General features: G+C 42.3%; 1 protein-coding gene across 3 annotated transcripts; it reads left to right on the top strand.

Moving 5' to 3' along the window:
- The first annotated feature begins 150 nt into the window (after positions 1–150).
- Positions 151–21,865, top strand: LOC134480502 (uncharacterized). 3 transcript variants are annotated; one of them, XM_063268006.1, is made up of 5 exons: positions 9,313–10,373; positions 14,470–14,629; positions 15,955–16,086; positions 16,755–16,938; positions 21,078–21,865. In XM_063268006.1, exons 1-5 carry the CDS (start codon positions 10,283–10,285, stop codon positions 21,081–21,083), a joined length of 573 nt encoding a protein of 190 aa, XP_063124076.1. In that variant the 5' UTR covers positions 9,313–10,282; the 3' UTR covers positions 21,084–21,865. The 3 variants fall into 3 exon arrangements, with proteins under 3 accessions (XP_063124077.1, XP_063124076.1, XP_063124075.1); XM_063268005.1 differs by lacking the exon at positions 9,313–10,373 and adding an exon at positions 11,788–13,742; XM_063268007.1 differs by lacking the exons at positions 9,313–10,373; positions 14,470–14,629 and adding an exon at positions 151–566.
- The last annotated feature ends 750 nt before the right edge of the window (positions 21,866–22,615 follow it).

Here is a 22,615-nt window from a genome sequence, read left to right as displayed (position 1 = left end):
CGCCGTTCAACCGCGCCCGAGCCGGGCCTCAGGGCACGCGGAGCTCGTGGGTGAGCGCGGGGCCTGAGGGGGCGGGGCGCGCGCGTTATATTTGGCGCCCGCAGCAGCGGGTGTGCCTGGGCGAGTTTTCCTTCCGCAGGTGCCCGCAGCCAGGGCACCGCCTCCCAAGCTGACTCCTCTCTCTCCCTCTCCGACCCCGGCAGGGCCCAGAGGTGATTCTGCCTGCACGATGTCCTCCTTGCTGGAGGCGAGCTCTTCCCAGGCGCCACATCGCGAACAAAAAGAGAAAGAAAAAAAGAAAAGAAAAAGCAGAAGAAGAGACCAGGGACGGGGACCTTAGCGGCTTTGGGGGTCAGCTCCGCCTGGGGCAGGCGCGCTATGACAGTGGCGGGGTTTCCAACAGAGACTGCAGCCTCACAGTGTCCAGGGAAGAAGCCCAGGCCAGCCCTGCCAGGGGACCTCGAGGCCTGGCGCTTGCCCGGACCCCTAGCTGGACCTCGGTCTGGTCCCCAGGGACAGCAAGCAGCAAGCAGGGCGGGCTGCACCGCCAGAGCAGCAGAATCAAGGTAGGTAGGAGACCCGTGTCCCTCCTTGGCTGGTTCTGGTCCTGCCCCCCCGCCCCCCTTCCCCCTGTCCTGGGAAAGCAGTGGCAGAAGGAGGCAATGCAAAGTGAGCCCATTGGGTAGGGGAAGGGAGGGTTCAGGGATGTATGGAGAGCTGAAGTAGGGACTGGAAAGCCCATGGCATTGGGAAAGAGTGGAGAGGTAATCTGGAGTGTGCTGTTAAAGGACTGGGATCGTGGGAAAATATTTTCTTAAAACCTCAGGCAATGAATGTATTATTTAATAGATTTCTTCTGATCTACTTTGAAATTGGTTGCCCCTTGCAAGAGATTGTATTTGGAGGATGTAAAATACCCTCCTTCAATTACTCGGAGAAAGGGAACATAAACAGAGATTTCCTCTTTTTTAGCCTCCAAAGCTCTGAGAGATTACAGTTCTGCATAATTTAATTCTTTCCTACCTGCTATGAGCAGGCCTCCAGATCAGCAAGTTCCTTTGGAATGGTTTTGCTTGTTTTTGTTATTTTCCATGGTGCTGATTAGAAAGCCATGAATTGTTTTGTGAATTTTAAATTTCAAGAGGTGACACCCAGAGTTGATGTTGGTTTTCTTCACACATTGCAGTGTAGTTGCAGCATAAAAAAAAAAATACTTCTTGTGACAAGAAGTGGAAAAAGAAAGTTGATGAGCTAAGAAAAGAAGAGCCTTGAGCCGGATCAACTTTTGGCTTCCTCAAATATGGAGCAAGCATGGAATGTGGCTTTTTCAGAATCGAGGGGGTTTTTAGGATAGGGCAGTGAATGCTGTCTGGTGCTAACCCGTCCCTTTTGTGGCTGACAACCCTTAGGAGAAGGTCAGAATGTGCCAACAGCACAGAGTGGGCACTGGTGGTGTTTGAACTCAGAAGTGCTCAGGAACTGTGAAAGTTTCTCTGTTATCACCCTGGAGATATCTAGTGAAATAGACCACTGTGATGCTGTGTAAGAGGCCATTGTGAGGGCTGGAGAGATGGCTCAGTGGGTAAGAACACCAAGTGTTCTTCCAGAGGTCCTAAGTTCAAATGCCAGCAACCACATGGTGGCTCACAACCATCTGTAAGGAGTACTGATGCCCTCTTCTGGTGTGTCTGAAGACAGCTGCATTGTCTCACATATAAATAAATAAATCTTACAAAAGATTGTCATCTACTGCAGTTTCTATGTGGACAGGGCACAGTTGAAGGGATTAAAGATCAAGTACATTGCCTGTCTTTAAAGATCAAGTGTATCATCTAACTTTTAAACCAAGAAATATAGTGTCTTTTTTGCTGCTTGTGTAGCTTTTAGTGATGTATCTTTTCTCCTAGTACGTCCTTTGTTTCCATAATAGTTGTTTTCAAGTATATATGATTATCGCTCCTATTTGCAGAGCTATTCAATATTTTCACTGGTTAAATATTTGTGGTGAATTTACATTGTGATATCAGTAAAATGCTATGTGAAAATTTTAGAGAATATACCGGTTTGGGTAATTTTAATAACCTTTGCCCTCAAGTGGTGGCCTGTTTTCACATTGAAAAGACTGGAATTCATTACCATCCATAGCAGGATTGATAGGGAAGCACAATGGACAGCGACAGTGTTGTTCCCTTTGACAGTTGTGGGAGCCAAGAAAGAAGTGTGACTTGCTTTTTGTGATTTACCAAATCAAGACTCAGTATCATTACTATAGAAGCCCATGGAAAAAATGATGAAGTTTTCAGAAATCACCAGTTGAAGAAATGGTGGTGGTCTTGCTTATATTGAATTCTGAGTTTCAAAGTTATGTTTCATTTTTCTTTATTCCTTAATGAGGCTTTTTATTAAGTTTTTTAATCACCATTACACACTTAGATGCACAGTGCTAGGATCGTAGTAGGTGCTCATTAAATCACTGATCATTGGGGAGGAGGAATGATAAGAAAGTATGTATTTTCTGTAAGTTCTGTTAGTTTTGGGAACAGGTGGTTTTAGGTTTACCATCATACTTTGGTATCTTGTCCCACATAAGACAACCTGACAGAACCCCCTTTCTGGCCATTATGTTCAACTTATTTTTCTCTTAATCATTCTTGAAAATCATGGAAGTAGTGTGGAAAATTGATTGTACCTGCAGTATAGCAAAAAAGCCCAGTCTAGATAGGAAGCAGTTATGTTTCTCCATGAGCTGATGTCTTAAAACATCTAGATTTTAGGAATTTGGTGTTGTGTTTTCAAACATACATCTTACAGCATACAGATAACATCGTGATAGAATAAAGGAATCTTTTGATTTACCACCAAATTCCCTAAAGCAATGACTACTGCACAGCTCTCTTGGCCATATGAATAGCCGAAATTATATTTCACTCTTTTAAAGAAATAATGAAAGCACTTAAGGTTAAAGAGGAGCCCATGGGAAAAGTTTGCTGTGGTGTTTCTCTTTGGTTTCTTGTGCTCTTTCTAGAGAATGACTTTAAGAAGTCAGGGCGACGGGTCAGGTGGTCAGTGTGGTCAGGCAGTCATGAGCAGATGGTTAAGCGATGTGCTAGGGCCCCATAGGCCAGTGAGCCCAGCTGAGAAGCAGAGTCTAGCCAGTGAGCCTAACTGAATAGCAGAGGCTAGACAGTGAACCTGACTGAAGAACAGAGGCTAGCCAGTGAGCCAAGCTGAAGAGCAGAGGCTAGCCAGTGAGCCTAGCTGAAGAGCAGAGGCTAGCCAGTGAACCTGACTGAAGAGCAGAGGCTAGCCAGTGAGCCCAGCTGAAAAGCAGAGTCTAGGCAGTGAGCCAGGCTGAAGAGCACAGGCTAGCCTGTGAGTCTGACTGAAGAGCAGAGGCTAGCCAGTGAGCCAGGCTGAAGAGCAGAGGCTAGCCAGTGAGCCTGACTGAAGAGCAGAGGCTAGTCAGTGAGCCTAACTGAAGAGCAGAGGCTAGCCAGTGAGCCTGACTGAAGAGCAGAGGCTAGCCAGGGAACCTGACTGAAGAGCACAGGGTAGACAGTGAGCCTGACTGAAGAGCACAGGCTAGCCAGTGAGCCTGACTGAAGAGCAGAGGCTAGCCAGTGAGGCTGACTGAAGAACAGAGGCTAGCCAGTGAGCCTGACTGAAGAGCACAGGTTAGCCAGTGAGCCAGGCTGAAGAGCAGAAGCTAGCCCGTGACCCTGACTGAAGAGCAGAGGCTAGCCAGTGAGCCAGGCTGAAGAGCAGAGGCTAGCCAGTGAGCCTGACTGAAGAGCAGAGGCTAGCCAGTGAGCCTGACTGAAGAGCACAGGCTAGCCAGTGAGCCAGGCTGAAGACTGAAGAGTAGTGATTTTAACCTTTATTTATAAGTTCTTCCGTTTTCCTAGAATTTCTACAAAGGTTTGCCGCCATAAAGATTGACTTATAAGGTTCTCCTTGCTCTCTTCTTCTTATCTCCTTTCGTCTTGCTCTTATGACACAATAATTCCCTTACTCTCAATGCCTTACTCTCAACGCTATGCCTTTACTTCTAAGTTCTTCTTGAGTTCTGTTCTATTCAGTTCAGTTCTGTCTAAAAAGCTTTCTCTCTCTTTGTCCTCAGCATTTGTATATCTTTCTGAACACAGTATCACATGGTGAAAAGTTCACCACAAGTTTGCACAGGAATTCGAATCATAAGTTGGATAATCAGTTTACGACAGAGAATGTTTACATGCATATCCATGAAGAGTAATCATCAGGATAAACTGTCACCATCTGTCACTGGCTCTGCATGTTCATGGAGAGTTAAAAGCTGTAATTTTTATGAGAAAAGAATAAGTGAAATTGCCTATAGGCAAATCCAGTCAATTATTTACGTTCAGTCCTTGCACCTATAGTAAATCATTAGTTCTCTTTTAATGAACTTTTGTTAATTGGTTTATACCTTCTTAGAATGGGTTCTAATTTGTAGATGCCTGCCTGGTATTGCAGAAGCAATTCACTTGTGAAAGTTTAAGAAGGAAGAGTTCTCAATGCAATTTTGATTACCAGAGAAAACATAATAGCTGTCCCATTATAAAGGAGCTTAAAATTACTAATCTAATTTTAGGAATTCTTATGGAACCATCATAAGAATTAAGAAATCATCTATTTGTCTGTACATCATCAGGCCAAGACAATACATCTTCGTTGCTCTGTGGTGATCTGCTCAAAAGAGTGGGGTAAAGAGGATGACAAATACAGAGGCAGATACTTGCAGCCAACAATTCAGCTGAGAGCAGGGTCCCCAATGGAGGAGTAAGAGAAAGGATTGAGGGAGCTGAAGGGGTTTACAGTGCCATAAGAACAACACTAAGAAACACCCAGAGTTCCCAGGACTGAAACCACCATCCAAAGAGTACACATGGACAGACCCATGGCTACAGCTGCATATGTAGAAGAGGATGGCCTTCTTGGGCACAAATGGGAGGAGAAGCCCTTGGTCTTGTCAAGGCTTGATGCCCCAGTGTAGAGGAAACCAGAACAGGGAGGCAGATAGGCCTGGGTGTTTGGGTGGGTGTGGTAACACCCTCACAGTAGAAGGGGGAGGGGTTTTATAAGGGGTTTTGTGGAAACCAGGAAAATGGATAACATTCGAAATGTAACAAAAGCCCTCTCTGGGGAAGGGACAGCGGATAAGCTGCTCTGAGCCCCTACTTCCCTGCTGCCTCCCATTGATCGCGACTGTGGTGCATGGTGTCAGCCTGGGACTCTCCATGGGCTGCTGCTGGCACTGGTCCTGGCGTTCATGCCAAGAGCATGATGAGCAAGGAGCACATGGTTTTTCCCGATTCAGAGCAGGGCGAGTGGCAACCAGAGAATAAGCACAGCTTCCTGTACGATCATGAGGTCTTCCTGGGCAAGGAGGACTCCAAGACCTTTGATAGCTAATCCTGGACGAGAGCAGGAGAGGCTGGGGAAAATTGTTGATCCAATTGACAGTGATGAAGGCAGCCTTGTTACTACTGAGGACCTGAAAGTTTGGATCAAACAGGTACAGAAAAGATACATCAACCAAAATGTGGATAACTCTGGAAGGATTATGATAGGGACATAGATGAAAAATCTCCTGGGAAGAATACAAGCAGGCTACCTATGGCTACTACCTGGGAAACCTTGCTGAATTCCAAGATAGCTCTGATCATCACAACTTTAAAAAGTTGCCTCCACGAGATGAGAGGAGGTTTAAGGCCTTGACGGTGACCTGACAGCTACTCAGGACGGGTTCATTGCTTTTCTGCACTAAGAGGATTTAGAACATATGAAGGAGATTGTAGTTCTGGAAACGCTGGAGAATATCGACAAGAACGGGGATGGTTTTGTGGACGAGTATGAGTACATTGTGGACATCTTTTTCTCACGAGGACAATTGCCCTGAGACCGACTGGGTTTTGTCTGGGGAGCAGTTCAATGATTTCCCAGATCTGAACAAGGATGGGAAACTGGATTAGGATGAGATTCACCATTGGATCCTCCCTCAGGACTATGACCATGCACAGGCTGAGGCCCAGCATCTGGTGTATGAGTCAGATAAAAACAAGGATGAGATGCTGACCAAGGAGGAGATTCTAGACAACTGGACCATGTTTGTGAGAAGCCATGCCACCAATTACAGGGAAGATCTTACCAAAAATCATGATGATCTTTGAAAGAAACTCATCCTCATGTGGCCAACAGTCACATGCTTTCTATTCTGGCTGATTGCTATATTTGTCAAGTATATAGCAGTTGTGTCCCTAAACAATAAGAAACCTTTCTAAAGCTCAAAAAAATCATGCATTACACCACAAACAATAATAGTAGGAGACTTAAACACGCCACTTTCATCAATGGACAGATCAGGGAAACAGAAATTAAACAGAGACACAGAAAGACTAACAGGTTATGAAACAAATGGATTTAACATATATTTATAGAACACTCCACCCTAAAACCAAAGGATATACCTTCTTCTCAGCATCCCATTGTGCCTTCTCCAAAATTGACCATATAATCGGTCACAAAACCGGCCTCAACAGATACAGGAAGATAGAAATAATCCCATGCATCCTATCAAAAAACCACGGACTAAGGCTGCTGATCAATAACAACAAATAAGACAGAAAGCCCACATATACATGGAAGTTGAAGTCAATGACAACTTGGTCATTGGAGACATAAGAAAGAAATTAAAGACTTCTTAGAATTTAATGAAAATGAAGATACAACATACCCAAACTTATGGGACACAATAAAAGCAGCGCTAAGAGGAAAACTCATAGCTCTGTATGCCTGCAAAAAGAAACAGGAGAGATCATATGTCAGCAGCTTGACAGCACACCTAAAAGCTCTAGAAAAAATTAAATAAACCCTAGAGGAGTAGAAGGCAGGAAATAATCAAACACAGGGCTGAAATCAAACAAGAAGAAACAAAACCGAGTATCAAAAGAATCAGCAAACCCAGGAGCTGGTTCTTTGAGAAAATCAACAAGATACATAAACGCTTAGCCATATTAACCAGAGGTCACAGAGAGTGTATCCAAATTAATAAAATCAGAAATAAAAGGGAGACATAACAACAAAATCTGAAGAAATTAAAAAGATCATCAGATCCTACTACAAAAACATATATTCAACAAAACTGGAAAATGTGGAGGAAATGGACAATTTTCTATACAGATACCAGGTACCACAGTTAAATCAGGAACAAATAAACCATCGAAACAACCCCATAACTCATAAAGACATAGAAACTGCTATTAAACATCTCCCATCCAAAAAGTGCCCAGGACCAGATGGATTTAGTGCAGAATTCTATCAGACCTTCATAGAAGACTTCATACCAATACTGTCCAAACTATTCCGCAAAATAGAAACAGACAGAGCACTGCCGAACTCCCTCTATGAAGCCACAATTACTCTTATACCTAAACCACACAAGGATACAACAAAGATAGAGAAATTCAGACCTATTTGATTTACGAATATTGATCAAAAATGCTCAATAAAATTCTTGCACACTGAATCCAAGAACACATTCAAACAATCATCCATCATGGTCAAGTAGGCCTCATGGCAAGGATGCAGGGATGGTTTAATATACGGAAGTCCATCAACAAAATTCATCATATAAACAAAGTCAAAACCACATGATCATTTCATTAGATGCTGAGAAATCATTTGACAAAATTCATTACCCTTTCATTAATAAAGTCCTGGAAAGATCAGGAATTGAAGGCCTGAATCTAAATATAGGAAAATGCAAAATACATCAAACCTGTACCTAACATCAAACTAAACTTAGAGTATTGAAGGAATCCCACTAAAATCAGGGACTAGACAAGGCTGCCCACTCTTTCCCTACTTAAGTACAATATGGTACTTAACGTCCTAGCCATAGCAATCAAACAATGAAAGTAGGTCAAAGGGAAAAAAGTTAGAAGGGATGAAGTCAAAACACTAATATTTGACGATGATATGATAGTCTACTTAAGCAACACCAAAATTCCACCAGAGAACTACTTAACCTGATCAACAACTTCAGCAAACTGTCCGAGTATAAAATTAACCCAAACAATTCAGTAGTCTTCCTCTACTCAAAGGGTAAACAGGCTGAGAAAGAAATTAGGGAAATGACACCCTTCACAACAGTCCCAAATAATATAAAATAACTTGCTGTTACTTGAACCAAGCAAGTAAAAAATCTGTATGACAAGAACTTCAAATCTCTGAAGAAATTGAAGAAGGTCTCAGAAGATTGAAAGATCTCCCATGCTCATAGATTGGCAGGATGAATATGGTAAAAAATGACCATTTTGTCAAAGGCAATCTACAGATTCAATGCCATCACCAACAATATTCATACATAATTCTTTATAAAGGTAGAAAGTGCAATTTGCCGTCATTTGGTTAACATAAAACCCAGGATAGCAAAACTATACTCAACAATAAAAGAACTTCTGGGGGAATCACCATCTCTGACCTCAAGCAGTATTACAGAGCAATAGTTTGTATGGTATTGGCATACAGACAGGCAGCTCAGTGGAACATAATTGAAGACACAGAAAATAACCCACACACCTATGGTCATTTGATCTTTGACAAAGGAGGTAAAACATCCAATGGAAGAAAGATAGTATTTTTAACAAATGGTGCTGATTCAACTGGAGGTCAACATGTAGAAGAATGCAAGTTGACCCATTCTTATTACCCTGTACAAAGCTTAAGTCCAAGTGGATCAAGGACCTCCACATCAAACCAGATACACTAAAAGTAATGGATAAGAAGTAGGGAAGAGTCTAGAAGACATGAGCACTAAGGAAAATTTCCTGAACAAAATACCAATGGCTTATGCTTTAGGATCAAGAATCGACAAATGGGACCTCATAAAACTGAAAAGCTTCTGTAAGGCAAAGGACAGTGTCATTAGGACAAAAAGGCAACCCAGAGATTGGGAAAAAATCTTTACCAATCCTGCATCGGATGGAGGGCTAATATCCAAAGTATACACAAAACATAAGAAGTTAGAGTACAGAGAGCCAAACACCCCTGTTAATAAATGGGGTTCGGAGCTAAAGAAAACATTCTCAGCTGAGAAATATAGAATAGCTGAAAAGCACCTAAAGAAATGCTCAATATCCTTAGTCATCAGGGAAATGCAAATCAAAACAACCCTAAGAATCCACCTCACACCAGTCAGGATGTCTAAGATCAAAAAATCAGGTGACAACAGACGCTGGCGAGGCTGTGGAGAAAGAGGAACACTCGTCCATTGTTGCTGGGATTGCAAACTGATACAAGAACTCTGGAAATCAGTCTGAACGTTCCTGGAAAATTGGACATTGCACTACCTGAGCACACAGCTATACCTGTCCTGGGCATATACTCAAAAGATGCTCCAACATACAACAACACATATGATCCACTATGTTCATAGCAGCCTTATTCATAATAGCCAGAAGCTGGAATGAACCCAGATGCCCTTCAACAGAGGAATTTATTCGAAAAATGTGGTACATCTACACAATGGAGTACCACTCAGCTATCAAAAACAATGACTACGTTCAATTCATAGGCAAATGGAAAGAACTAGAAAATATCATCCACAGTGAGGTAATCCAATCACAGAAAAGCACACTTGATATGCTCTTGGGAGCGATGGCCTTGAAGCCCTCCATTATTGATGTTATTATTATGGTTAACATTAAGTATGACTGGGTTCATGGAAAATCCCCAGCCAGCTGCAGAAGACTAATACAAATGTGGTGGTCAAGATGAATAATCATATGATAACGTGTAACGTTAAGATACCCAATGTGATGACCTGTAACCTTTCTGAAAAACCAACATCCTGCTGACTAATAGATATTACAAACCTGTGAGTTTTCTGACAACCTGTCAACATCAGCGGATTCCCTGACCACATGAATATTGTGTCCTTGGCGTGGGTAAATTTTCTTACTTCTCTCCTCTCTCTGTTACCCTTTTTATGGTACAAATTCAGCCTTGGGGAAAAATAAAATTATCACCTTGATATGACTCTTGTCTTGGCGTCCTTCTTCGCGTCTCTTGTCCCCCATTCTCTTCCAGGTACTCAGCACCCCTCATTGACAATATGCACTCATTGATAAGTGGATATTGACCAAAACCTCAAATTACCCAAGATGCAATCTACAGATCTCAGGAAACTCAAGAAGAAGGATGACCAAAGTGCAGATGTTCCCACTCCTTAAAATGGGGAACAAAAATATCCATAGGAGGGGATATGGAGGCCAAATCTAAAGCAGAGACCGAAGGAACAGCCATTCAGAGTCTGCCCCACATGTGGCCCATATATATACAGCCACCAAAACTAGGTAAGATTGATGAAGCTAAAAAGTGCTGACTGAAAGGGACAGAATATGCATCTCCCCTGAGAGACACATCCAGAGCATGTCAAATAAAGAGGTCATTGCTGGCAGTAAACTACTGAACTGAGAACAAGACGCCCTTTATGGGAATGAGAGGAAGGATTCAAAGAGCTGAAGGGCTTGCAACCCCATAAGAACAGCAATGCCAACCAAATAAACCACTAGCAAAAGAATATACATGGACTGACCCAGGGGTCCAACTGCATATGTAGGAGAAAATATCCTTGTTGGGGCACCTGTGGAAGGGGAAGCCCTTGTTCTTAACAAGTTTGGACCCTGAGTGCAGGGAAATGTCCGGGAAGGGATTTCTAAGGGGCATGGATTGGGGGACCATACATATGGGAGAGGGCACGGCAGGGGGGCTTATGTACCAAAAGCTGGGAAAGGGAATAACGTTTGAATAAAACATATATATCTATTAAAAAAACTGAAATTTAAAAAAATGATACTAGTACCAAAAAATAATCAAAAAAATGTGAATAAGAAAGATCTTTTAGGTTTTGGAAAAAGATGAATGCCAGGTATTTGAAAAACTGTATGACCATGTAAACACTTTAATATACTTGAGAAATTTTTTACATGTTAATGAACTGCATCTTTTTCTTAAATAGTGAATGGAAATCCAGTCCCTTCCTGGCTGTGAGGCTAGGGATCCAGATGTAGTGGAATTCATTATTTGTTGGTCCTGAACCTTTGAGTCTGCTTCTAACTCAGCTTATGCCAAGGAAACTAGGCCAAGATGATATCTAAGCCATTGACTAAACTATCTAGACTAACAATTACAGGTGAAATTCCACCTTGTAAATGGGACGATAGGAATAAAAGATACCTTTAAGGATTTAAAAAAGATGAAATGTACCCAAAAAAATCCAATAAAAAAGTTTAAAATAAAAATAACTTAGGAAATACAAAATACTGGGGTGCCATTCCACAATCATGATGTGTTTCTTCTGTGATAGCTTACAGGTTAATTTACTTCTCTATAACTGTTTTCTTATTTCAAAGTACGTAATGGCATCATCTGTGGAGTGATGGTGAGAACAAAAGCTTTGCCGAACTTGAATAATCGATCCCTCCTGAGCATGTGCTTAACATTCTAAGCACAGGGAAATTTCCTGAGGGGATTAAAAAGCAAAATCCAAACATAAAACAGGAACAAAAATGATGTAAAAACATTCTGCATGCTGGGTATGAAGGCATGTTGCAACTTTAATCAGCTTTGTAGGTATTTCTAATGAACACACAAGAAACAAAAATCCCATGACAGTCCTAGCAGTTGCATCCAACAAAGGAGAGCTGTGAGGTAGTGCGTGCTGCTTCTTTCCCCAGATACCCCTGGGCCTCAGGCCTGCACCCAGTGAGCTGGACCAAGAGCAGCCTGGTTGAAATTCCTGCTGCCATGGCAGGATTCTGCAGGAACATTTCCCTTTGACAACAAGGAACCTGTGTGGAGGAGACTTCTTGGTGAGTCCTCAAGGACTCTATGTGTCCTATTCTACAGGGAGAAGCCCTGCCAGGTCTTTGGCAAGGCCAGCCAGTTGTATGGGGAAGTCTCTGGTCCTGTGGCAGAGGGCGAGGAATGGCAGAAAGAATGGCAGCTCCACTGAGAGCAAAGGCTACCCCTTCTAGGCCTATGACCTCCTAATTAATTTATCTTGTCACCTGATGCCCTATTCACATTTTCTTACTATCATACAACTGTGATCTTGATGAGCAGCTGGGCTCTTGTTTTCTTAATCAGTTCTTTGTTGTCACAGACCTTTTTAACTTACTCCAGGCCCTGAGACTTATTCATACCTTCTGTATGCAGTAGGACCCTTGGTGGGACTGTCATCTCAAAAATAGAAGGTTCAGTAATCCAAAAGATTGGACTCCAGTTTTCCTCAGGCCAGGAAAGGAGTCAGTCACCATTACTAAAAGAGCAAGGGAAATATTACATAGGAAAAACAAGTGGCTTAATCAGAAGAAAAGATCCTCAATTTCTAAGGCGCGCACATCTGCACCCCTCTCTTCTGAGCTTTGTATAGTGATGTTGTATAACTCCAGATGGGAGTAAAAGGCAGAGTTCTTCCAGGAAAAGTCAGACATGATTTTCACTCTTACATCTCTGAGGTGGGGTGGCATTATAGCACACATTCATGTTGAATTATTATAACACCTATGATAAGAGGACAGAATCCATATATCACAATGCCAAATGGACTCCCTCCTGAACGTATGGACCCATTAAAATTGAGGTTCAACCTGAACTCAGGCCATTCCACTCCCTTACCATCCTCCTGATTCTTATGTTTGCTACAAGTAAAAGATCTTGGTGCAGTACTCAATATTCTCATGCCTAGACTTGACTATTCAGGAAGAATGATAATGGAGAAGGGATGGCTATGTGGTTACAATGTAGTAACACAAGGTCCTGGTTGACATTTGTTCACTGATGTCCAATTTAATTTTCTTTTATATTTCAGAAAGGGAGGATGGCCTACATAATATATAAAACGGAGAGAAATTTATTATTTTATATATGCCCTGTAGTTGATCCCTATGTTCCCAAGTAAAAGGAGTTTTTATTGCAAACAAATAGGATTATAGACCATTGATTTTGTGAAATACATGGATATGTAAATGGAAACAATGTCGGCTTTCAAGGACTGCACAGTAAGCAAATATTTCCAGGTTTTATACACTCAGAGGTATAGAAGAAATATATTGGCCTCCACAAAAAGGGAAAAGCTTAGAAATCGAAAGACATGTCACATGCATTGTCTCGAGTAGTAGATTTACTTTTAAGAAAAATCTCCCTCCTCCTTGGTCCCTAGAGATTTGGGTGCTAAGAAAAATCTGTTCTCCAATTCAGGGTTGTAAGCAACCCTCCGCAGCAAAAGGATTGTTGACTTCTAATGAAGCAGAGAGACATATCTAGCTTTGAAATAGAGGTTTCCAAATGGTATTCCCAGTGACACATGGGAGACTGGAGGAAAGGGTACCCACAAAAATTCATCAGTGTGGGGAAAGCTGGTTAGCAGGTAGGCCATAGAATTTTCCAGTGATATCACCAGTAAGCCGTTCACTGGACACTCTATTGTATCTAAGAGATCCCTAGAATCTTCTGTGATGTCACCAGTGTTGTGGTGACACCAACTGCCTTTGGGATATTACTTCAGTTCCCTTTGGGTTCACAAGCAGGCATGTTTCGCCAGCTGCTCAGGCTATTTCGGAAGGAAAGTGTTGATCAAGGAGAGACTGCACCAGGTCAGAGGGAAGCTGACCCCCTCTCTAGTGAAACAGGAAGGAGGAAATCATTCTGGGGAAAGCTTGGTGAGTCCTGGGCAGAGTTGGGGAACATCCTCAAGGAGGTAGGTTTGAGATGTGCCTTCTAAGACTAGGCCTTACAAGCAGGAGCCTTGGGATTTTTCAAAGGCAAACCAAGAGTCAGGAGTTCCTGATCTTTAATTTGAGAGAAAGCTATAAAGTTGTAAGACTTCAGTGTCTTATCTTGAAGCTTTTTAACTGTGAGTGTCAATGATTGGCAGGAGGAGGCACTGTGAGATTAACAATGTGACCATCCATGGTTGGGAGTTGAAGCCCTTCATCCTCAAGATTACTGTAGGTTACATAAGTCTCTGATGGCGAGAACAAGGAAGGATGCACCCTAGTCATGAATTGAGTTCTCAGACACTTTGGGCTGGACCACACTTGGTTAGAGCTTGACGGTGCTAAGCATTATGAACTCATTATGAACTCCAGGATTATCTGCACCACATCTGATATGAGATAACAATGTCCCAGATGTTTATGTCTCAGTCAGATTATAACTTTCAGTGCCGGGGGTTGTGTAATAGTGAGTGTTGCACGTGTATGGCATTAGAGGTTGGGAAGAGGGACATAGCTTAAGAATCAACCTTTAAGAAAGCTCTTCTGCTCTTTCAGGGATTCACCTAGTCTCTACCATTTCCCCTTCCTCAACGTCCTTTTCAGATTCAGAATGATCTATTCTGCCCATTGGTTCAAATATGGAAATTCACTTGGGTTTATCTGTCTACAGGTTTTGGTAGGAAGGCATCATCCCAAAATGTCATCAGTAAGCAAGAGGAGTGTCTAAAGGAACTGGAGGAACTCAAATTTGAAATTAAGAAGTGTCAATTCGAGAGGGATGAACTTTATCAAATCCTGGATCTTTATATCTATGATGAGTGGGACCACAGGTAGTCATTATGCCCAGTAACCTGTTCACTGTCTTGAGCTCTCTCTCTCTGCTACCTCAAGATTTCCTCATAGCATGAGAGAGTTTCACCTCTCATCCTGGATTTTAAGGAGATTTGGCAGGCATTTGCTTGTGAGATAAGCTAGGTGCTGTGTGTTTAGGGTCAACCTCTTTTGTACTTGACCCTGAGCCTCTTGGATTAGCATTGGTTCTGTCAACAGCTAGAAGGACCTGGTCACACTTGCTGGAACTGTGTGTGTGAATGAAATGCCTGCACGTCATCACTCTTTCCTCTGAATTTGTTCATTATACACTGATTCTATGGCACCTCCATGGATGTAGTTGGCATTCTACATGTGTTTGGATATGGGTTGCTATGTGTGTATGTGGAAGTATATGTGGTGTTTTATCAGGATCAGGAGGTCTGGGACCTTTGATGGGGTCTGAGGATTTGTTTGATCAACACTTTGCAGGTCATGATAGTGATGAGTACGTGGAGGCCCACACTGATCAAAAGAGCACTTTGCTCCTTCTGTATACGTTGGTGGCACACAGGACTCTCCTGAGGGGAGGAGGTGCTATAAATCCTCTTCCCTGTCAAACTTAGTTATGCCCTCTGGGAATTCATGTAATGATAGAAACAAAGGATTGAGTATACCTGCTTTCAAAACAAGAGAAATGTCATCACAGCTTTCTCTTGGGCCCAAAGCTGTGGCACAGACTGGAGGAATCTTCTTCCTGAACTAGTCAATTCCATCATGCTCACCTGGCCAGCTCTTGAAGGTCAGGTCCCTCCAACTGGTACCGTGACTCTGTTGTCCTGTGCCCAGGATAATAAACTTAACCAGTACAAATACTTTGAAGGAGCAAGTATGTGGTACATACTGAGTTTAAGTAATAGAGAGAACAGTCTGATTTTACCTAATTTGTTTCACCTGCTTTGATCTTTAGTTTTTTTATTTTTTAACTATCCAGGGATTGTTTATTGTGACCTAGAAATGGTCACTGTGGTCTTGACTGTTGTTATTCCCAAACACGCAGCTCTCAGGCTCTGCCCCTTCCTATATAGTGAGTCTTTGCAGAACCATATCTCTCAGGATTCCAAGGAGTCCTTATTTCAAAACAAATGTTTGCTTATTTACATAGAAATATTTTCTGTGGATTGAGTCTCACTGTTGGGTTTTGGTCTGGTTTTTGAGTTTGCCATTTTCTTCCCTTCCACCATTCCTTGAATTTGAAATTTTTTATTATATATTTTTATTTACATTTCACCTAATTCTGAAATCGTGAGTTCAAAACATTATTTGTTCCTTTGGCCTAACCCAGGCTGCATGTCGAATTGCCAGTCCTTCAATCTGAACATGAGATGAGAATGATGGCTATGCAAATGATGACCAACTCAATAAGTGATGCCATGGAGAGGTACAAGGAGCTCATACAAGTGAACAGTTCCTACCGGTGAGTCGCTGACAGAGATGAGAATCCAGCACTAGGCAGGGAATGCTTCTGTCCTGTATGACTTTAACAAAAGTCAGGGCTCTGGTTCTGTAGTGTCTGACTCTTAACAAGAAGGCTGCCTCCTGGCAAGGGTCTTAGATTTATAGCTCTGGGACTCAGTTGTTGTACATGTGAAGGGTGTAGAAGACCCTCCAATTGTTATTTTCCCCGTTAAAGATCCTCTAGATAGAAAAGTTTTGCACCATGATGGGAATATCAATCAACTCTGAATCTCTAGGACTCTGACAGGAGATTTAAATATCTGTGATCCATGAGAAACACATGGAAAGATTGTATAGCTATTGGGTCTTCAACTAGCCCTCAGAGGGGCTTTTCCCACAACGTGAAGATGGTTTCACCATACCATGGACATACGAGCTCCCTTATGGACCATCTCTTCTTCCTTGATTTATATAAACCGTCTTAGTGCCAGGATTTTCAGAAGTACTTTGATTCTTGTGGAATGTGCCCTCTGGATTTGACCTCCTCTAATTGGTGCTAACTTGTATAGTGTGGCTCTATTCTGGGGATTTCTGAGGATGAGGACCCTTGAAGGGATGATTGGACTTGCAGGAGTGACAGGCAAATAGAAGCTGGCTGGGATTTACCATTTTTTGTTTGTGGTTCAGCATCAGGCACTCCCAGCTCCTGCGTGAACAAACTCAATTGAAGAACAATATACAGATTTTGCTGAATGAGAAGAGAGAACTGCTGGTGGAGCAGACTGAACGGCCAGCATCCTCTGTGGAGGCAAAGAGGCTCTGTGAAGAGGCCGGAATGAACATCTGTGACCCCAGTGCCAAGCAACAGCAGGTAGGGTTAGGCCTCAGGGTCAGGTTGTCCTCATGTCTTACCATAACCATAGACAAACCAATGTAACTGTCTATTGACTGATCCATGTCCTGACCTAGGTCTCATCCAAGTGTTCATTCATGTGATGGTTTACAAGGCCCTCTGTTGAGATAGCCCCTTTTCAAGAAACTGCATGTTTGGAAAGCAAATGCTCCTGCTCTTTGAGAATCTGCACTTCATTAAGGGAGATAGGTTGATCACACAGCACAGCACTACATGCCATTATGTATGGAGGGTGGTATGTGGGAACCCCTCTTTAGACTAGAACAGGGCTTTGAGGGATGAAGCAAAAGCCTGGAGCTCATTTTTTTTACAGGGTTCGTGTGAGACTCAGGAAGTAAGTAGTTTTCAAGGAGGAGAGCCTGGTGGAAATGCCAAAGAAATGGTTCTCATTTTCATTTGTGGTGGCTTTTGTTCTTCCTCCCCTCATGTCCCTGTATATGAAGATGGTGACTTCATGCTTCATAGATCTTGGGTAACTACAGAGCCTGTGTATCAGCATGTCAGTCCTGTCTTATTTGAGTGCTCCTGCAGAGTTCATAACTGGGCCTTACAACCTGAAGCTGGTTAGAAGAGCAAGGATGTGGAAAAGGTTTCTCAAAGGCTGAGGGTTGCCATGAGAGATTTGAGACTTCAAGAACAAAGTTATCAGTATATACCCCCAATTATCAAGAAAGGTGCATTGCTGTGCTGACCTGCATCTTAGGGAGCATGCGGGGAGGCCAGTTCATGACATGCAGTTTTGTCCAGTCATTATCTAACTTAGTCCTTTAAGCCTAGGTCTCTCAACAAACATGAAGCTTCCTGTTTTGTGCTGGGCAGCAGTCTTTGCATCATTCGTCCAGTTCCAAGTGGAGCCCCCTCTCTTATTTTTCTCAACACATTCTTAAACCTTTCAGCTATTTTAAAAATAAGGATTAGATTTCTTCACTTTACCTGAACAGAGTTATCGCCCGGGAAGTTTCTGGATTGTCTTATTGGCTTCACCATGATATTGCATGGAATCCTAGAGTGCATCCCTCTGCTGACATTTCTTTGCTGACTATATCATGGGCACTGCATTCTCACAGGATAGATTCCCTCCCAATATTGTACACAGTGCTGCATTCCAGAAAATTCACTGTATGTTATTTATTTAGCCTTTTTCTGACTGACATTGAGGTTGTTTTAATATCACATGAACTCTAATGTGATGAAAAGTTCCTGGGAACTGACCATTAGTTACTGTCTTCTCTGATGCTTCCAAAGTCTTCTATGAAGGAAACAGGGTAGTTTTAGTGAGGGGCCTATGATGAGTCAGCATAGCGCTTGATGGAGTCTTTTCCTAGAAATCTCTCTCTTGGGGATTTGATGTTGTGTTGTTTAGGCTATCTGTGCAGAACATGTAACTTACTTGTCGGACCAGCAAGTATCTGCATAGAAAGGTTTCCTGAAGTGGAAATGAGTACAGGCCAGGGCAGCACAGCCTGCTTGAGTCTAAGAGACTTGTGCACAGCATTGTTCCCAGTAATTCCTCACTCAACAGGAAATGTGCTGCACAAGATCAAAGTTTTCATTTGTGCGTGCAAGTGAGTATCTGTGTATGTCTGTGTGTGTGTGTGTGTGTTTGTGTGTGTGTGTGTGTGTGTGGTGTGTGGGTATATGTGTGTGTGTGTGTGTTTGCAGTAGTGAACGTATGTTTCCCTCTATTTCCAAGTTTCATGAGAAAAGTACTCTAAGCGTTCACTTTACATCCATGAAACATGAAATAGAGCTGCCCAGTCATTTAGCATCTCCATCTAGCTCTGTACAGCAAAAGGACACTTAAATTGCTAATTTATTCTGTTTCCAAAAATTTCAGAACAGAATTATCTTGTGAAGTCTGGGGGAGGAGTGGAAATATGTTCAAGTGAGTCGTGTTTCACAGGGGTAACAAATGGTACAGGCCTAGAGCTTGCAGGTCCCTTTTAGTTATGGTGTAGAAGCAGGACAATACAATCCTTTAGAAATGCAACCCCCAAAAAGAGGACACAAAAACACCTGTAAAGTTAGATTTTCAAGTGATTAGGGGCAAAACTACTGATCTGCATTGAAATCCTTTGGAGCACATCAAAGGAATGGAGTACTGGGAGGCAAGGGCAAGGCTTCTCTAGAAAAATCCATGAGTTTATTCTGCTTCTCTGTTCTTTGTGAATTGTGAAAGCCCACTGGAAGGTTATGTCACTCACTGTGTCTTCTCCAAGGTTGCTTTCCACATTGCCTGCTACCATTTCTTTCGAGCTACCTTGGCACACTACAACTTCCCCTAGATGTTTGGCTTGGATTTTATTCATTGAGAATTTGAGTTGCTTGGAATTGTATCGTCATCCAGAAAAAGTCCCATAGCTATGCTGTGGTGCAAGAATAGGGCAGTTTCAGGAAATCCCTTTAGGTGCACAGTTAATCCAAAGCGCTCCTCTATGTTCTCTGTGTAGCATTCTGCAAGTGCTGTCAATCAACATCATTTTCTCTCAGTTAATTTCAGCCTCAGTGTGTTAGGAGAAATGATGAGCTTCAAATGGGTCTGACAGTGTAAGAACAGGTAGCCCTATGAGAAGCCATGTTCAGAAAGTGGAACAGAAGTTTTAGTTAACCCAGTGATTCCACAACAAGGAGTAGGTATTGCCATTGCAACTAGGGAGCATCAATGTTGTAGTGGTCCCAGAGTAACCTTGAAGGAGAATCTATCCAGACGTCCATCAGCCAAGGAGTAAAAGTGTACCATACGATGGAGCCCTTCCATAGATTCTGATTCAGTGTGAGATAATCCATGCAAGCTTTTACTTACTTATTCAAATTATCTGTGGAACAATCACATTACGGGGAGAAAATTTGTTGATTTGGATCCTGGTTATGGAGATTTCCTATGATTCTAGCTTTGGGCATGAAGTCACTCAGGCTATGGTAAAGACAGCTCCGATTAGAAGAAGTTGCACACTTTGGGGAAAGTCTGAAAGAGTGAACAAGAACAAGAGTCTAGTCCACCACCAACATATGATCCTTTGCTGAGCAACAAGACAGCTCTACACAGCCTTTGGGACTTGCTAAGCCAGATTGTTAATGGGGAAGAACCCTGAGTCTATGACGGTTTATGGGAGGACAGCACATCACTGACTGAGCTGTCTATAGGCTCTGGCCACTATGTACATATCCCACTCAACATTTGTTTTTATGCCTCCAGCGAATCCTGGGGAATCTTTACATTAAGCATTAATGTTCAGGTAGGAACACAGGCTGGAAGAAGCCATTTGAATATCCTTCCCTATATAAATACCCTTTTTGGGTGGATGACCACCCCACCTGGATTTCAGCTTCAGGCAGTTAAAGAGCTACTCAGAGTATTGTTCTGGTACAGTTCATGTGAATTTTGCCCATGAAACAATATATATGATCCTCTGGATTTCTTGCTATGTTCTACTCCTTTCTTCCTGTGATCTCTCCGGAAAGATCTGAGGACATTTTCTCTTCTGTCCTCTCACAAATTGCCTTACACTAGCCATAGACTTACAGGGGTGCTGTTCTGTTTCTACATCACAATCACCTTTAATGTCCGTGTGTACGCTGGGAAGATTTGCATGGAGCACATTCTCAGTGATTACAGGATCTGTGCGGTGAGCATGAATTTGAAGTGAGATGGCTTCTCTGTGTATTTGCAGATACAGTGGTTACAAATGGAAACTAGACGGGTTCCTTCAGTGCTAACATAATCAGAAGTTTCACCTCAATTCTGGGCATGTTCTCCAGAAAGAATCCACATGGTATTCTAGGTTGCTCATACCTCTCTTGAACTCAGATTCAGACATAGCTAAAATGTTATTATTCAATGTCATATACCTGGACCAGTGGGAAAAAATGCTCATTTTTCTCTTAATCCCAGTACAGTGCATAGTCCACAGTTCAAATTCTAGCAGTTTGAAAGTTGAGATATAAATCCAAGCCCAGGTACTCTATGACACTTGGGGATGCAGGGACTGACCTCAGCTGACAGGTCATGCTGGATTGTCCAACTGAATAGAGCTGATGTAAGAGGGAGAGCTGAATTGACAACCACTCACTAAACCTTTTTTCCCTTGCTCTACTAGGTCTGAAATTCTCCAGCAGAAACTCGAACATGACACAGTCCAGGACAAGAACTCCCTTGGAGAGAAGAGCTACAGGAGGAGAACTAAGTGTGCACAGCAAATACACCACTATTGCGTCTCATCTGTAGTGTCCATAGCAATTGTGGACTGCATTTTCCTCCTTTAGTTTGATTTCTTTGGATTGAATACGCTGTATTTTCACCTTGCCTCTCTCCAGCAAGTGTACACTTTTTGAGGGACTCAGAGAAGTGCTGATGCACATCAATCAAGAGCTGCTGGTCATCCAGAAAGACTGTGCACGTGTAAATTTGTACTTGTCCTGATGGGTCATCCAGAAGAGTTTCATGGAGATCAGTTCACAATATTGGAAAGTCTTTGTGACAAAGTCTGTAATATCATTTATACTCAGTATTGGTAGGCTTTTTCCTTAATACCCCCACTCCAACAAAACAGTCCTACTTCCACTCCTCTTGAAAAGATTATTACCATCACTAACTGCTTGTCTACTATGTCTCCAAGGCAAGCCACAGGCTATAAGTCTATTCTGCAAAAGGAGCAGCAAAAAATGCTTAGTGCAATTCCTCTATTTAAAGTTTGGTTAATTTTTAATTGTTTTGGTTATTTGGTTTTCCTTCTATTCATTTGAAGATTTCTTATTTATCTGTTGTTGTTTTTTTCATTTGCTTTTCTATTTTGATAAGGATATAGACTGTATATATTGACTACCTGCATCTGGTTACTATCAAGTAAATTGGATGTATTCTGGTCAATAAAGGAGTAATCTCAAACTCTTCACTCTTAAGAACCTTCTTTATTGATCATTAGTGTCAACATCTGAAGTCCCACAGCTATCAGGGAGGGATGGATCTCTGCATTCTCATGGGGACTGGGCATCAAATCACTTCCCAGTCAGACTGAGATTCAAAGGCAGTCATACAGTCACTGTTCACTGTGTTTCCAACTCTGAATTTCAACTTCATCATGCATACATTACCCACTGTGTATGCTTGCTGTCAAATATATAGTTACCTCTAAATTATACTCTGTCGATGACAGTTTTGACCAAATTAATAGGATAAACATTAATTTTTCTGTAACACCTCCCAGGACATATAAACATGGTATAAGGGAGTTTAAAGCCATCGGGAATCCTGCACCCAAATCCCGGGGCAGAAAATGATGAACACCCAGGAATGCAGATAATCCTGAGACCACAGGAAACAAAGCCACTTCTGACCAGCTCTGCCCACATCTCTGGCCCAATATTAATCTGCATGGTGCCTCTGGAAACAGGAATAGAAGAGCAGTCAGTGGCAGGAACCTGCTTGGTCCAGCCTGGACCCAGAACCTACCTGGGCCCTGAGCATATTTGAAGAAAACCATAGGCATACAATTCTCTGTTTCCTGACTGTGGCTTATTTTGATTCGAAGCTCAAAATACTATTTTGTTGTTGTTGATTTTTAGTTGGATATTTTTCATTTCGAATTCAAATGCTATTCCTTCCTTGTTTTGCAGAAATAAGTCTGAATACCATCGC

Source organism: Rattus norvegicus, chromosome 9 (assembly GCF_036323735.1).
Source record: "Rattus norvegicus strain BN/NHsdMcwi chromosome 9, GRCr8, whole genome shotgun sequence".
NCBI classification, from domain to species: Eukaryota; Metazoa; Chordata; class Mammalia; order Rodentia; family Muridae; genus Rattus; species Rattus norvegicus.
The sequence above is the reverse complement of the archived record's forward strand: the minus strand, read 5'-3'. Positions and strand labels throughout refer to the sequence as shown.